The following is a 17,163-nucleotide window of genomic DNA, read 5'->3' as shown; positions in this document are numbered from 1 at the left end:
GCTGGTCGAGCAGTTCTGCGGGTCACGGAGTGGGTGAGGGGGTGGGCTCCTGGCGCCCACCTGGGATGCGCATGATGGTGACAACGAGGAAGGTGGCGATGCCCGACAGGATGTTGAATATGGTCAGCCGCGTGTAGGCGGTGGCCGCCCCGGAGAAAAAGAAGCTCATCAGGTACATGAGGGGGATGATGGCCCAGCCGTAGAGCGTGAGCAGCAGCAGGGCGTCGGCCACGTGTCCGTCCCGCGTGAAGGCATGTACGTCGAAGGCCTTGAACACTACCTGCAGCGGCAGGGACAGGGTGCGTGAGTTCCGGCCCAGCAGCCCCCAGGCCCCACCTCCCAAAGGGGCAGAGGTCGGGGGGCGGGGCCTGAAGCCAGGAGGGGGCGGGGCGCGAAGGGAGGAGGCGGGGCTCGAAGAAGGGATGGGGTGCGAGCGAAAACGGGAGGGGCGGGGCTGGAGAAGGGAGGGGCGGGGCGTGAAGACGGGCGGGGCTGCCAGGGCCTTCCCACCCTCCTTCCGCAGCAGGGGCGGAGCCGCCAGCACCCGCAGGGAGCCCAGGGTGATTCTGCAGGCTCCCCCCAGCCCTAGAGGCGCGGGGAAAGGCCCAAGCGCTACTCAGCTCACCAGCAGCAGCAGACTGGGGACGAGGAAGGACAGGAGGTCCCACAGCAGAGCCGAGAGCCAGAAAGTAGCCACGTGGACGCCGCTCACGAACTGCACATGCTTGGCTTGGACGGCCCTCTCGCTGACTGCTAGGATGGAGAACGTGCTGGCCAGGAATGCCATGGCGAACAGCAAGTTGAGGGCGATGTCGAAGCCTTTCCGGCCCCTGTGGTGGGAGGCGGGGAGGGCACAGGACAGGTCAGGGATAGAGCAGAGCACGTCTGGGCAGCTTGGCCATCCAGTGCTGGCTCACTACTGTCCAAAGCGGCTGATGAAGTGACTCAGCCGCTAAAGGGGGTTAAGGAAGAATCCAGAGCGTCAGGGGGCTCTGCACCAGGAAAACTGCACCCCCTACCCCGCCCGGGAACAGCCCCCCTTCTGGGCATCCAGTCTGCAGTAATGGCACTGCCACCCGCCCAGTGGCTTTCCATCTGTTCCCTGTGCACCCACTCCCCACAGACACTCAGGTTGGATCCAGCACTTCCACCCGGCTCTCTGCGGCAGCCCAGGTCAGACCCGCCATTGGGCGTGGCATCAGGGTGGGGGCAGTCTCCCCACACTTGTTCTCGAGTGGGCAGGACCTTCAGGTGCCAGCAACACCTTTCAGAAACCAGCGCCAACAGCATCATTCTGTAGCTTAAACTGCCCCCTCCCCACCCCCTGAACGTTCCAACAAGCAGTGCTGGGGCGGGGAATGCTCTGAACTAATGAAGTGCTGGCACATGTGGATGAGTCTTGAGAGTGAAAGTCAGTCACTCAAGGCCACACAGTGTCTGATTCCATCTATGGGAAATGTCCAGGACAGGCAAACCACGGGGACAGAGAGCCGACTCCCGGCTGCTTAGAGGTGGAGGGGAGATGAACGGGGAGTGACAGTCACGGTGCCACAGTTCCTTGAAGATAATGAAAACATTCGATAAAACTATGTTGTGGTGATAGCTCCACGACTCAATGTACTAGAAACCATTTGCTTGTGCACCGTGAACAGGCGAACCATATGGCAGGTGGGTCATATCTCCTAGAGCTGTTCCAGCAAAAGAAAATCTCCCGCTCTTGTCCACTTTCACCATGCTAAGCCTGACCCCTGGCGCAGCGAGAACAGAGGACTGCTGCCCACTCTCTGCTTTCACAGTGGGGTCTAGAGGGGGCGGAGGGGAGGAGGGCACCGAAGGGCCAGGAGGCAGTCGAAAATGGGAGGTGGCGATGAAAAACCCCCCATCAATGAGCTGCCCTGAGGTGGGTGACTATTCTGCAATGGACAGACTTTTCCGGCTTCATCTGGACGGTCCCCAGAGGTCTAGGGGCTCTGCAACCGGGAAGAGGAGAGTCCTACACACACGAAGGTGACAAGGCCGAGGACAGAGATGCCTGAGGTGGTCCCAGACTTGAGGCCACTGAGGGGCAGCGACACACACACACGCTGGACACTGAAGGCCGCACCCCCAGGACATAGGTCGGCAAGAGCCGGGTACAGATTGGGGAAGAGGGTGCGGCACCCTCCAAATGCACAGGAGTCTCCGGTGGGCCCGAGGTGTGTGTGGGCTAGGGTCTCCCCAAAGTCTCAGCTGTCCCAGGAAAGGTTGTGTGTGGAAGGCTGGGGAGGGTGTGGGGTTGGGGTCCCGATAACCGGGAGCTTCCTGGGAGCAGAAACAATGCTGTGTCTGCTGCTGCAGCTCTGAGGGTGTGTGTGTGGGAGCCCAGCAGTGCCTCGGGTGTGGAGGCGGTCAGTGCGCTAGGAGCAGGTCCTCAGCACGCGGGGATGGGGTCCTGGGTGGGGGGGACAGGGCACATACTCATTGAACTGGTCCTTGGCAGCCTGCAGGGCACTCCGGGGCTGGGGGAAGTTGGACACCGTGATGGAGGCCCGGGGGCCACACAGCAGCTTGAACAGGAGGTTGTCCACGACGGCCAGCGCGGTGGCGGGGGAGTGGTACGCCTGGTTGTTGAACAGGGCAGTGACGACCGTGTGCTCGCCCGTGTCTCTGAAGGATGCTGCCACCAGGCACCGCTCGTTGAAGCCGCCCCCCTCCACTGAGGCCCTGAAAATCAGGAACTCCTCCAGGTCACCTGTGTGGCGGCAGCAGGGGCAATGGCAGGGTCAGTGGTGTGAACGACTGGCTACAGGCCAGCGGCCCGCCAAGGCCCCGCTCTGAGTGCCTGTTCTGAAGGGCCACGGGAACCACAGAAAGGACACATCATCTTCCACCCACACGCTGTCCAGGGGCTGTGGGGCCATGGGGTGGGAGCCACAGGACCCAAGGCTGCAGGCCTGGGGGGGCACCCCCATAGCCACAGGCTCTTCCTTCTGCACCCCCAACATGGGTGAGAAGGGGGTTCTGCCAGCACAAGCCACGCCCCCGAGCCCCCCCGGGACACCCCCTTGAGACGCCCCTTACCCAGCACCTCTCGAGGCTCCTGGCCCTCGGCCTGCAGCATGTCTTTCAGATGCTCCGACAGCTGCTGATCCAGCCGAGAGGTCCCGGGGACCGAGAAGGGCACGACGGTGCGGCCGTACTCGCCCAGGGTCAGCTTCAGCAGGGGGTCGTCGAAGATCTCGGAGGAGTAGTTGATGGCCAGGAGGGCCAGGGTGAGGCACGTCACAGGCACCAGGACCTGGGCCGCCACCACCTTCCACTCGCGCCAGCTGTAGGTGGCCTTCTTCAGGAACATGGCCCAGAACTGCTGGCAGTGGAGGGCCAGCTGCGACAGAGGGGGGCGGGGGTGACACGGCCGCCAGCCCGGGCCAGCCCTGCCCCTGCCCCTGGCAGCATGCGTGGTGCCCACGCTAGCCTAGGGGCCTCCAGCTGACAGTGGCGCACTGGGTCCTGGGGCTTCCCCCAGGGCCTGGGCCCTAACATGGAGGACCCATGAGAGCACCTCCCTGTAGGTGTCCCCTGGGCCTTGGGGCCTCACACCAGCTGTGGTGGCAGGGCAGGCACTGTTCCATCATCCAAGGATGTTAGGGGACCCTGTGCTACCCCAGAGAGGAGCCAAGGCCTCGGAGGACTCCGGCCGTGCTCACAGCAGAGCAGATGGACAAACCTCCTGCTGCCTGTATTCCTCATACCCAGTCCTTCACTGTGCAGGTCAGGCCGGCAGGGACCAGAGCCCAGCTCCGCTGTGAGCTGCCCAGGCGACCTCGGCCCAGGCCTCAGCTTCCTGTCTGTAAAATGGGCCCATGGCTGCCTCTGTCTCGCTGGGTACAGGGCACATGTACACGGGGCGCTGTCAGCCTTATGACTGGCATTTGCCCTTATTCGTGAGTGGCCAAGTTAGAACAAAAAGTGGCGGTGCTCAGTTAAAACGTTCTGGGATTTCCTTCTCTGGGCCAGCCCTTAGGAGCATGAGCTGCGACCTGTCCTCCTCCCAGGGCCCGGACCCTCCGGATGCCCACATCTGCCCTCGCGGCCTCTGACGCTCTCACACTCTCACCCCGGTGTTGAGCCTGACGGCGGTGCACTCCTCCTCAATCAGCGCGCCGACGCCGTCGGTTGGGTCCATGGTCCCGCACAGGTGGCCGTCCACAGCCCAGTCGCTGGCCCGCCTCTCGTGCTGGTACTGCAGGGCAGGGAGCTGGATGGCCTGGATGTCCATGCTGGTGTCCACCAGCTTGCCAACCCTGGCCGAGACACGGAGGCCGGGTCAGAACAGGCTCCTCGGGGAGGGAGGGGACAGCAGAGGTGGAAAGCCAGTGACTGCCAGGGGCACGAAGGCAGACGGCCATCTGTTCTGCCAGCTGGGCCTTCGTGTGCCCATGCACTCACTCATCCCTGCCTATCTCCAGGACGCCCACTGCAGAGACCAGGCAAAGACCAGGAGAGAGGGACAACCAGGCAGGCCCTGATCCTGAGGGCCCTGGTCTCCTGGGGAGACCGACCACAGTCAGCATTTATGCTCCAGATTGTCCAGAGGGACAGGACGGGGCGCAGGGCACAATGGCAGTGCGGGGAGGGCTTGTCACAGTGTGGAGACCTGCGGGTCAGGGCTCACTGCACGCCGAGACCAGGAGGCAGAAGAGTGTATCTTGGGAGGGGCCACCTCGGGGCGGGCATGACGGTGCATGTGGGGGGCGATCCCATGGACTGTAGCCCACCAAGCTCCTCTGTCCATGGAATTCTCCAGGCAAGAGTACTGGAGTGGGTTGCCATTTCCTTCTCCAGCATACTTCCCGACCCAGGGATCGAACCCGGGTCTCTTGCATTGTAGGCAGATTCTTTACCAACTGAGCTACTCAGAAGTACATGTGGGGGGGGGGGGTAAAGCTGGCAGGTCCTCGGGTGGCAGAGCCCGGAGTCACGGCCTTGGGCTGCGTGGGGGGCTGCACTGAGGCCGGGAGCCACCCAACCTGTGCAGCTGTGTATTTATATTCACTGATGCTGTTGCCTCCTTTAGGTGTGTAAGCCCCAAGGAAAAAAATCTCCATAACATTTATTTTTGTATTTCTTGTTCTTAGCACTGTATCTGCTGAAAAAAGGATTCAAGAAATGCTTGACCAATGTGTTAATTGTCTGGAGCCCACACCACAGTTCTGAGGGGTGAAAGCTAAATTTTGCATCTTCATTACAGAAGGAGACAAGCCTGGGGATGATCACCTGAACTCTAGAAGAGCTCCCGGGAGAGGCCCAGGGGAAGGGCCGACACACATGGTGGGAGTGGAGCGTCCGGGCATCAGAGTTCGATTGCTCTGTGGTCTGAGTCACCCGTGTGTTGGGAACCCGGCCAGGTCTGTGCCGGTGTTATTAACAGGGCCCTGTGGATGGGAGCTCAGGCCCTGAGGGCCGGCCTGCTGCCCTCCTGCCACCCCGGGCTGCAGGTCCACCTTGGATGGGTGTTCCAGATGACAGTCAAGGGCAGTGCTTTATTACCCTTTAGAAAAGCCACCCGCGGGGCTGAACCCCCGCCGGACACAGACGCATGGGTACTGACCGGAGGAAGACCTCCTCCATGGTGGTGACAGAGGCCCCGAAGCTGGCGATGCCCAACTCCTTCTGCTTCTTCTCCAGTTTAGCAAAAAGACTTTCAAACCTGAAAAAAAAAAGAGACCAGGGTGATAAGTCGCTTCTCAGTGACTTTCTAGATGATCTGTTCCTAAATAATCACCTCCGTGCAGTGTGGGAGAGGGGCAAAGGAAGTTGAGCTCCTGGAGATGGTGTCTCAGTGAAAAAGTTCAGCTTTGTCTTCCCCTGTCCCCCTTCCTCCCCCAATACAGCATTTTTTAAAAAATAATCTTTTTTTTTTTTTTTGCCATGCTGTGTGGCTTGTGGGATCTCAGTTCCCTGACCAGGGACTGAACTGGCAGAGAAAGCGCCGAATCCCAACCATAAAATCGCCAGGGACGTCCCCACACAACCTCTTTTGGGTACTTGGGCCTATAAGGCACTCTTTGATGGCACACACCTACGTGAAGTCACTGACCAAGCCAAAAGAAGCTGGGGAATATTTATGGACTTGTAGGACACAGAAGTCCTTTCTAAGGAGAAATCACAAAGGAAAAGATAGAACCCATTTGATGTAAAATATCTCTCACAAAATTAGAAGGCAGCAATGAATTGGAAAAAAGGTCCAACAGAAATGGTTGATGTTAATACTGAATACACAGGACTGGGACATCCAACAGTCAGAAGAAGTGATGCTTAGCACCCAGTAAGCACTGGAAGTGGTCAATCTCCTGCCAGCAGGAGTGGAAGAAACACAAGATGATAACTACGCAATGTGAGCCATTTCCACCCACGAGATACACAAGTAATAAAGAGAAGTCCAACTCAAAGCTGGCATCTGTAAAATGGACCCTCCCCCATCCTGCTGCTGGGAAAGTCAAACTCAACACCTGTCCAGGAGGGAGTCTGGTAACATGTACCCCACTGCTGGGGATCTACCCTAAGGGGTCACTGGAGACCTCAACAGAGTTTGCTAGAAAGATGTGCATTAACATATTTGCGTGTCTGTAAAACATGAATATGTGATGATAGAGTAGGTGTTAAAACAAATTATAGTACATCTAAGTCAGGGAACACTGCTATGATTAAAACCACATTTCTCAATCAGGCTTGGAGCAAGATTAATGCACCTGTAAGTTTTCTATTCCAATTTCTGCATGTGAATGAGAAGTTTCGTTTTTACCTGCCCACATGGGGAGTCTGCTCTGCTTATGAGGCAGGTGTCCACGGCTCGGACCACGAGACCAAGAAGATATGTGAGTTCACGGCTGCACACCAACCCTGAGTGGCTACGGTGTGAGGAGAGCACCAGTGCACCCAGCGCCCTGTGATGACCACCCTCCTTCTTCTCGGGCGTGGCCCTGATGCACAGGGAGGCCTGGCACCCGGGGCCCAGCAAGGAGACTCACCAGGTGCCAACCGTCACCGGCCCAGGAGCCGAGAGGGACCCTGGCCCAGCCCACGGGTTCAGGGCGCGCGTCTCACACACAGGCCCCTTAAGTCCCACTGAGCCCCTTCTCAGATCTGCGCCTATGTGTGTACCTCTGTGTGCTCTCTCTAGGATGTGTGCCCATGCGTGCTCTGGGACACACATGTGCCTGTGCGTGCTCTGGGACATGTATGTACCTGTGCGTGCTCTGGGACACGTATGTACTTGTGCATGCTCTTTCTAGGATGTGTGCCTGTGCATACTCTGGGACACAGACATGCCTGTGCGTGCTCTGGGACACGTATGTCCCTGTGCATGCTCTGGGACACACACGTGCCTGTGCCTGCTCTGAGACACGTATGTACTTGTGTATGCTCTCTCTAGGATGTGTGCCTATGTGTGCTCTGGGACACAGACATGCCCGTGCGTGCTCTGGGACACGTATGTACCTGTGCATGCTCTCTAGGATGTGTGCCTGTGCATGCTCTGGGACACATATGTACATGTGTGTGCTCTGGGACATGTATGTACCCATATGTGCGTTGGGGCACACATGTACCCATGTGTGCTCTGGGACACGCATGTACCTGTGTGTGTTCTGGGGCACATGCATGTACCTGTGTGTGCTATGGGACACACACATGCCCATGCATGCTCTGGCACACGTATGTACCTGTGTGTGCTCTCCTTGGGAAGAATGAACGACAGCTCTGCCCCGGCGCTGCTCTCCAGGGTGGCGTTGGGGACGTGGTGCTGGACCAGCCGGGAGATGCCCTCAGGGTTGCAGTGAGGCTCCTTCACCAGCGTCATGTGGTAGCCTGCTCCTGAACACCCCAGAGTGTTCAGTGCTCACCCAGTGAGCCCAGTGGGGTTCACCCAGGGCCCCGGGCTCACTGGGGAGGGGGCAGGCTCCTGGGGAAGGGGCTGCAGAGTGGGGGCAAGTGAAGTGGAATCGATGCCCCTCAGGGTGCCTCAGGGCAGTCATGAGGGGCTCCGCTCCCCTCCCCGCACCCTCGCTGGGGAGAGATGCTGGAGGACCCGGGGTGCTGAGCACAAGGAGGTGAGCCAGAGCTGGACTTCAGACTGCGAGCGGCAGAGGCTGGGTCCAAACCACCCCCAAGACCTCTTCTCCCTGCTTTCTTGGTAGCAGAGCCTCAGGACAAAGGCCGTCCTCTCCAGCACTCCCCCAGCCTGATGGTGACCACTCGGGGTAGCCTGCCACTTGTGGGGCTGTGTGTTGGCTGTGGGAAGTTCAGGGTGCAACTCCCGGGGTGTCTGGGGGGAGGGGTGCTGCTCTTCTGCCTTTGCTTCTTCTGCCGGTGGGACGTGGAGCAGACCTGGACTGCCAGGACCACGTCAGATGGCCAGCGGTCCTCCAGAAGGGAAGCTGCACTCACACAGCAAAGAGGGGGCTGACTGCACCCACTGCCCACCCACCCTGGGCGGTGCCATGGGCCCCCCGCCCATTTGGGAGCTGTGATGCTGGCGAGCAGACTTGGCCCCTCCAATGGCACCCCTGCTCTTGGCAGGCCCGGCATTGACTGCTAGTCCACCGGTCAAGGCCAAACAACACTCCAAATTAAGACTTTCCGCTCTCCTCCTCCTTATTCTCACAGCCCCTCCACTTGGGCCTCGGGTCTCCACCCACAGGGAGCAGACAGGCCGTCTAGAGAAGGCCGCTCCCTGCCTGACCTCAGGAGCCCTCGGGGAACGTGACCAGTGGACACTTTCTCTCACACCTGGACCAGCCACGCGGACCCTGTGCAGAATGGACTTTCGGCTGCCCGCCCACCCTGTTCACCATATTTCTCCTTGAGGAACAGCGACGACCCGCAGCACTGCAGCTCCCCCTTGGCCATGATAGCGATGCGGTCCCCCAGCAGGTCGGCCTCGTCCATGAAGTGGGTGGTCAGCAGGATGGTGCGGTCGCTCTTGTGCTGCTGCAGAAGGTCCCAGATGGCCCTCCTGGAGATGGCGTCCACGCCCGAGGTGGGCTCGTCCAGCATCAGCACCTGGAGGGCGGAGAGGCGGCATCGTGAGGATGGCAGAGCCCCGCCCGGGCTGCAGGCCGCGCCGCAGGCCCCCCGGGCCTACCTTGGAGCCCGCGATGAGGGCGATGCCGATGGAGAGCTTGCGCCGCATCCCGCCACTCAGAAACTTGCTTCGGGAGTCCCGCTTCTCCTCCAGCCCGAGCACGTGCAGCATGCGTTTGACCTCCTCAGGGCACTTCTGACGCGGCAAGCCTTTCAGCTGAAACGGCGGGGATGGAGATCCGGCCCGTCCAGGCAGCACTGGCCTTGGTGCTGTTCCTGTCTCTCCCCATGCTGGACCTCACACCCTGACCACCCCGCACCCCACAGTCTGCTGACAGCTCCCTGGAGCAGGTTCAGCTTGCTGGGAGGCTAAGGGCTCCCGAAGCTGCCTCGTGGGTGATGGGACCACAGCGGCAGCCTGTGAACCCTGTCCCCCTGCCGGCTCACCTGAGCATAGAAGTACAGGTGCTCGGCGACGGTCAGGTTGTCAAACAAGACGTCGTGCTGTGGGCACAGGCCCAGGCTCTTCCGGATCTGATCCATGTCCTGCGAGACTTCGTACCCGCTGATGTACGCTCGTCCGCTGGTCGGGGGGAAGAGACCTAGGGCCGTGCAAAAGACCCCGGGGCCTGAGGTCAGTGCAAGCATCCTCCAGGAGCAGGAGGAGGGCTGAGCCTCCCTGGTTCGCATGATGAGCGCCCTGCCCCACCGAGTGGGCCTCCAGAGACAGAGAAGGGTCATCAGCACCGGATGCTGACGGGACCCTGAGCCCTCGGGCAGAGATGGGGTGGCTGGTACCTGGCGGAGCCAGTTGGAGAGCAGTCCCAGGAACCCAGGAGAAGCGAGGCCTGGAGGATGGTCACTGCCCCATGACCTCCTGACCCTGCGGCCCGGTCCCCACAGGACTGGCACCTTGGACACGTGCTTGATCTTGATCCCGGCCACCGCGGTTTGTTAGGGTGAGGTGGCATGTCCCCCACACCCTCGGAGCCCAGGTCCCAGCTCGAGCCTGCGCTCAGGGAGGACAGGGCGACCGCCAGAGCTGGGCCGGCGTGTCCAGGACAGCTTTTAGGAGAGTGGGTTTGGGACCCCCATCAGTGCAGGTGGAGCCCTTCCCTGTGGCCTGAGGGGCTCCCGCCCTGTCCCAGGGCCCCTGCGGCTCCACAGCTCTCAGCACGGACAGGACAGCCACCTGAGGGCACGCGGGCGGGCGGTCAGGGCTGGGGAGGGGGCGTGGAGGCCAGGCCCTCACCCGTGAGCATGGAGAGCGTGGTGGTCTTCCCCGCGCCGTTGTGGCCCAGCAGGACGGTGATCTGGCCTTCGTACAGGTTCAGGTTCAGGTCTCTGACGGCCGCCTTGCCCTTGTTCCCCACTCTAAACACCTGCGGGAGAGGCAGGGCCGGCCCTGGGCATCAGGAGCCCCCCGGGCCCTCACTGCAGAGGCCCTCCGTCCTACTCCCCCGGGAATCTCCGTCCACCCCAGGGTGCTGGGAGGAAATGATGCCCAGCGCACCGAGAGGCTGCAGTACTGATGGAAGGCCTCCTCCTTCCTGCGGCTCCCCACCCGCCCCTCCCCAGGCCCCCAGCACCCACTGTCTCGGCAGGACTAGAAGGTCGGGAAGACCCAGGCATTGCATACAGCGAGCCCAGAGAGTGTCCACTGCCAAGCTGGTCAGAGGTTAAGGGGGGCAACAGCGGGTCCTGACTATTCTGAGCCTCCACACTGGGCCCTGGGGCAGAGCCGGGGTGGCCGGGGCACGGGGGAGCCGGTCAGAGGGCAGCCCCAGGAACCCAGGAGAAGCGAAGCCTGGAGGAAGGTCCCTGCCTTGTGACCCCGCAGTCTAGTCCCAACAGGTGTGGCACCTTGGTCACGTGCTTGATCTTGATCCCGGCCACCAGGTCCTCGGGCTCAGCTTCAAAGTACTCAGTCCTGAGTACTTTCTCAGGGTCGTAGTCCTCCTCTTCTTTCCCGAGCGCCGTCCTTGGGCGTCCGCACCAGTACGAAGGCTAGGACAGAAATCTCGATCGGCCCATCACGTCAGCTCATTTTTTTCTTTGCCACAAACAGAGCAACCACTGACCGACATGCTGGAGCTGGGAGCCTGCCAGCCCCGGGCCTCCCCGGCGAGGCGCTGCTGCAGAGAATGCGCTGCCGAGAGTCCTGGGGTTGGACGAGACCCCGCGCAGCTCCGCGCCCACTGCCCCGGGAAGTGCTGAGTCTGTTCCCTGTTCTGCCACGAGTGCTCACTGTGCAAGGAGCTCAGAGGTGATAGGAGGGAAAGTAAATGAAGAAACTGAATACAAAGCCAGGTCAGGAAGCGGTCCTGCCCAGGGCGATGTGGGGAGGCCCGGCTGCAACCTCTCCCGGGTGCTCGTGAAACAAACAAGAGATGCCCGAGGGCCGGCCTCCCTCCCACGGTCTGGGGTCACTCGAGGGAGGCATACTGTTGGCACAGTGGTGTGGGCGGGGTCGCAGGAGAGGTGAACACAGGGCCCTGGAAGAAGCCCCCCAGGGGAAGCCCTGCTGGGGGAGAAGGTCTCACCCACAGCTCCAGCCCCGCTCCCCGTGTACCCCCACAGCCAATGGGGCGGTTCCAACGCGTCACATTCCATTGGTTTGGGGGGACACCTGTCTCCCGTTTTAAGTGACTTTGAAATCAGAATGTGTCTTACAAATTACGGAAACCGCCACACAGAACAATGGTCAGTATTTTTCTTTCCTGGTGACAAAGTGGCGGTGCCTCTAAGAATCAGGACCATCTTAGATTTGATGAAATAATGAGTGGACCCTGATTCTGGGAAAGACTGAAGGCAAAAGGAGAAGAGGGCAGCAGAGGATAGATGGTTGGATAGCATCACTGATTCAATGGACATGAACTTGGGCAAACTCTAGGAGATAGTGAAGGACAGGGAGGTCTGGCGTGCTGCAGTCCATGGGGTCGCAAAGAGCCGGACACAACTTAGCGACTGAACAACAACGACAAAGTGGATGGACACTTGATAAATATTAGTTGAACCAAAGATAAACAATGAAGTGGCTCCTGGCTAACCGAGCTAATCAACATGGAATTAGTTAACAATTCAGTGGTACATGCATCAATACTGTGTAGTCGTTAAAAAGTGAAGCTGGTTGAGAAAAACACATGTTTAAATAGAAATATATTTACAAATACATTTTTAAAATTTATTTAAAAATTTATAAATATGTAAATAAATAAAATCTAAATAAATAAAATCTAAAAGTGTATTTGTAAATAGACCCATATGTACATGTACTTAAAATACCTAAGATGTAGCGTTTCCCTGGTGGCTCAGATGGTAAAGAATCCACCTGTAATGCAGGAGACCCGGGTTTGATCCCCGGGTGGGGAAGATCCCCTGGAGAAGGGAATGGTTTCCACTCCAGTATTCTGGCCTGGAGAATTCCATAGACAGAGGAGCCTAGGGGGCTAAAGTCCATGGGGTCGCAAAGAGTCGGACATGACTGAGCAACTAAGACTTTATAAAATGTACCTAGAAAAAAAGAGCAAGTCTCAAGCATTTTTACAAGATCCCCTTTTCTAAGAACAAACGTATACATGTCAGATAACATACACGCGTGCTGCACACGCAGAGGAAACCATCTGAAGAACGTCACCCAGGGTGTCAGCGGTGTTCCTCCCTGGGTGGTGGGACTGTGCTGTTCACTCTAGAAATGTGATCAGTTTTGCAAGAAGCTCTGTTACTTTGTGTGCAGAAAACCCAACCAGACATCTTTTGAGGAAGGAGGCTTGGGTGGGGCTGTGTGCAGGCCCTGTAGCCAGCCGGCCAGTGCCAGCTCCTCCTCTCGGACCTGGGCATTGTAGGTCAGGGGATGGAAGGGCTTGGGGCACGCAGGTGGACATCAGAACTCACCAGGATGAAGAAGTACCAGGGCTGGGGCACGCCGAACTGGCCCGGGAGCACAGCCTCCACGTACCAGGTGACCAGCCCGTACAGGACGGAGTCCAGCAGCAGCATGCCCAGCACCTGCCCGAAGGTGAAGTCATCATCCACGTTGACGGGACTCAGGAGGTCTCGCCACTGGATGCCTGTGCCTGGAAGACATGCCAGGAGACGGGCCTGACGTGGACCCACAGGGCAGTCAGTGTGACAGCTCCCCGCTCCCAGCAAACCTGACAGCTTTCCCCCGGCCTTTCAGACCAGAGCAGGTCACCGGATCGGTGTCACAGAACCAGCAAAGCTCATGAACTGACGAGAGGGGCTCACGTTTGATTTGTGACATACACGTGTGCAAACATGAGTCCATCTACACAACACATCTGTACACAGACACACAGACACATGTACACACACACGAACGAGGTCTGGGTAAGGCCAGCACTGGAACAGGCTGCCTCTAATACAGGTCTTTTCAGAGAAGGGAAACATGTCAGTGCACACAGAGTTCTGTTTAGCAGTGCTCATGGTGCTCTCTCTTCTCACGGGTTTGTAGCATCACCGTCCAAAGGATGCCTGGGGGTTTCCGTGTGGCTGACTCCAGGGCCCCTGGTAGAAATGGCTGGTCTCCAGCCTTGGTCTCTGTTCACTTCCAAACAACTACAAATTTGTCTGTTTTAGGAAAATTCAGTATAGAATTTTGAAAACTGGGAGCTGCCATCTAGTTTGACTTCTCTTTGTAAATGGCTACTTTAAAGAGCATCTGAACCCTGGAAGGTACTGTGCATTAAAAAAAAAAAACAAAAAAACTATAGTTTATCACACACTGCTGAACACAGAGAGACACATATATTTAAAAGTCCCAGTGTCAGCTGAAGAAAAAAATTCTACTGGAGGATAAAGCCACACTGAAGGTTCTCGTGGACACCCACGCCCTCCCTCCTTAGACCACAGCCAGGAAGCCATGAGAAGTAGGGGTTGAGGCCTGGAAGAAACGCAGGCTTTGTGCCTGAAAGAGAACATCCGCGTGGGGCAGGGCTGAGAAGCAGGGCTGCATTTCCCCTCCCGCGAGCAGAGCAGCGCCAGGTCTCCCAGGACGGACGCCAGGACAACACCGGCCATGTGGAAACCCATCCTGTCCCTCCTGCCTCTGCTTAGAGCTGAGGAAGCGAGAAGGCGGGCCACGTCTGGGTCCATGCACCTCTTCAAGCCCTTCCGTGAGAGGGTCTGAGTGATCGGAATGATCAGGGCTGTCTCCTGAGAGGTGAGTGCTCTGCCACTGGAGATCTAGCAGGTGTGGGGCGAAGGGTTAAACTAGGTGCACTTTCAACCCTTCAGAGGAGCCTTGATTCCATCGTCAAGTGAAATCTGAGCAAAAACGGGAGCCCCCAGGCCAGCATCAGCCCAGCAGTGTTGATATGACCCCCAAGACATTTTACACCTAAGCCTAGTGGCACAGAGTGTAAAGAATCTGCTTGCAATGCAGGAGGCCAGGGTTCGATCCCTAAGTCAGGAAGGTCCCCTGGAGAAGGAAATGGCAACCCACTCCAGTATTCTTGCCTAGAGAATTCCATGGACAGAGGAGCCTCGAGGGCTACAGTCCATGGGGTCGCAGAGTCAGACACGACTGAGCAACTTACACATGACATTTTACAAGTTAGGAAATGTAACAAAACCCAAGAAAGCCATGTCCCGCTGTGTCCCTTGTTCCTCTCTCAGGTTCCGTCTTCACTGCCAATCCCTGCAGGAAGTATCAGGGAAACGGGGGAGGGGAGACGCTAATTCCACTGCTTTACCAAGGGCTGGGAGCTATCGAGCCCACAGACTGAGACCCCAGGCCTAAGAACCCTAAAGTCCTGAGGCAGGCGGAGACTCAGAGGTGACCAGCTTGAGCCCCACCACCGGCAGATGCAGACTCTCAGGTCCAGTGTCTTCCAGCAGTGACAGCTGGCCCCAGGCAGGGCTTCATGGGGAGCTCAGAGCAGGGACGGGGGGTGCCGATGTCGTGGTGGACACCCTGACTCTCTGTCCAGTCCACCACGTGTCTCTGACCTGCCTCCCCTGTGGCTCTGGCCCCTGCTCCCCATCATGAGGACTTGCCTTCCGGGTGCTTGGCTTGTGAAGCTGCACTGACGTGGCTGGAGCGAGCATCTCGGGGCTGGAGGGCCCTCTGCTCAGACCCTCTCGGGGCAAATGCACCAGCAAGGGCAGCTGTAAAAAGGGAAATGACTCACCTTTGGCTTCAAATTTCCCTATGAGCTGGGCTCCCATCGCCATGGCGACGTTGGACAGGAGGCAGGAGAAGAGCTTCTGGCTCAGCGTCATCCAGTTGTAGCGAGGAGCGACGAAGAAGTAGGGGATGTAGGAGAAGAAGTAGAGGAAACCGCCGATGGCCGCTGCCATGTTGGCTGTGGATGGAGAGAGGGCAAGGCGGGCGTGCGCACCCCCGGCCCCCGGGCACCAAGGGCCTGGCCCTCGGGCGAGCTGCCTGACCCCGGCCTGACATTGGCTGGGGGGCCCCCACTCAGTCCACAGCCTCTTCCCCGGGCCAGGCTGCCGATGCCGCAGGGAACACCACCCCACCTGGGGTGGCACGTACCTGCCCCATCCCAGGGACCCCACCGTGACTGCTCCACCCTCTCCAACAGACCCGCCTCCAGCTGCGTTCTCCTGATGTGACCGACATTGAGCCCTGACCGCCCACTGAGCACCCCCAGCCCTGCCCCGTCTCCTTCGCTCGTTCACTCTCGTTGGACCCGCTCTGTGCCAGGCCCTGGTCCAGGTACCAGGGAAGCAAGGTCCTCCCCTTGGGGAGCCTAGGACCAGTGCAGACGCAGCTGGTGGAATTGGGGGAGCCTGGGACCAGCATGGACACAGCTGGTGGGACTGGGGGAGCCTAGGACCAGCATGGACACAGCTGGTGGAACTCAGGGAGCCTAGGACCAGCATGGACACAGCTGGTAGACAAGAAAGCCAGAAAGGCAGGGATGCCGGGTGAGCACAGCCTGCAAGGGGCAGCAAGCTGCTGACCCGGGATGAGAGGCACCCTGGGCTGCGGGCTGTGACTGTAACCAGGGGACCAAGGGAGGCTTGGATGGGAAGGTGACACGTGGGAAAGACCTGAAAGAGGCGAGTGTCCACGGGTGCTGGAGGTGTGGGAGACAGGGGGCTTTAGTCCATGCAGTGACCCCCACAGGCTCCAGCCTGAAGATTTCTTTATGCCCTAAAGATCTGTTGAGGACATCAGGGGCTTCCCTGGTGGTCCAGTGGTTAGGAATCTGCCTGCAGGGGACGCGGGTTCGATCCCTGGCCCAAGAAGATCCCACATGCCTCGGGGTAACTAACCCCATCCACCACAGCGGCTGAGCATGAGCTCTGGAGCTGCCACAAGGAAAAGCCTGCTCACAACTAGAGAAAGGCCTCATGGAGCAGTGAAAAACCCAGTGCAACCAGAAACAAACAAACAAAATTGGTAAGGTGGTAAATTTATATGTATTTTACCACAATAATAAAAAAAAGAAGTTACGAGACACGAAGGGCAGACTGAGAAGCTCCGAGTCAGGTTTAATAGGAGAGATGGGGGAATAACGTCTGACAGATGATGAGCTGAAATGAAGGTCTGAGATCCTCAGATCCAAACATCCACACAGGAAAACCAGACCTAGACCGTCAGCAGTCCTCTCCCCAGCAATAAGGGAAGCCCTGTGGCCACAAGCTAATGTTATTAGAGTGCCAAGGCGACGCTTACACTCAGCTAAAGCAGCCTTCGGAAGTGAAGGCAAAACAGAGCCCTCGCGGGACACAGAAAGTCAAGGAGAATTTACCCCTTGCCGAGCTTCACTGAGAGAACTGTTCAAGGATGTACGCCAACACCTAGAAAGCTGAAGGCGGAGGATGCGCAGAGTAAAGAACACCTCGGCCCCTGGGTTGTTTCTGCTCAGATGCCCTCGGACCCTGGAGCTTCACTCATCCCAAGAGAAACACCACCATCTTCTGAGCTGGGGGTCCCCTAAGACTTCGGCTCCCAGGGGCAGGACAACTCACCTTTGCTGAAGAAGGTGCTGACCATGAAGCTGAAGGAGATGGAGGAGACGGCAAAGCAGGCCAGGAAGACCAGCACCAGCGCGGGGTCGCTGTGCGCGAGCACCGCCACATCCTTCTTCACCTGCGCGGCAGGGCCAG

The 17,163-nt window shown here is 58.6% G+C and overlaps 1 protein-coding gene across 4 annotated transcripts in view; it reads right to left on the bottom strand.

Annotated features, from left to right (window-relative positions):
• The window catches only part of ABCA3 (ATP binding cassette subfamily A member 3), a 40,919-nt gene that overhangs the window by 5,987 nt on the left and 17,769 nt on the right, over positions 1-17,163 (bottom strand). For all 4 annotated transcript variants that reach the window (XM_043455934.1, XM_043455933.1, XM_043455936.1 and 1 more), the window contains exons 11-25: positions 17,026-17,146; positions 15,216-15,389; positions 12,958-13,139; positions 10,927-11,070; positions 10,316-10,445; positions 9,511-9,665; positions 9,125-9,280; positions 8,832-9,042; positions 7,704-7,854; positions 5,591-5,689; positions 4,097-4,283; positions 3,061-3,364; positions 2,458-2,731; positions 626-830; positions 61-280 (exon numbers count right to left, since the gene is read on the bottom strand). In XM_043455934.1, the coding sequence (XP_043311869.1) occupies positions 61-280; positions 626-830; positions 2,458-2,731; positions 3,061-3,364; positions 4,097-4,283; positions 5,591-5,689; positions 7,704-7,854; positions 8,832-9,042; positions 9,125-9,280; positions 9,511-9,665; positions 10,316-10,445; positions 10,927-11,070; positions 12,958-13,139; positions 15,216-15,389; positions 17,026-17,146 (2,713 nt within the window). The remainder of the gene's footprint in view (positions 1-60; positions 281-625; positions 831-2,457; positions 2,732-3,060; positions 3,365-4,096; positions 4,284-5,590; positions 5,690-7,703; positions 7,855-8,831; positions 9,043-9,124; positions 9,281-9,510; positions 9,666-10,315; positions 10,446-10,926; positions 11,071-12,957; positions 13,140-15,215; positions 15,390-17,025; positions 17,147-17,163) is intronic.

The sequence above is a fragment of the Cervus canadensis genome, chromosome 32 (assembly GCF_019320065.1).
Source record: "Cervus canadensis isolate Bull #8, Minnesota chromosome 32, ASM1932006v1, whole genome shotgun sequence".
Taxonomy (NCBI): Eukaryota; Metazoa; Chordata; class Mammalia; order Artiodactyla; family Cervidae; genus Cervus; species Cervus canadensis.
This window is presented reverse-complemented; position numbering and strand designations above follow the sequence as displayed.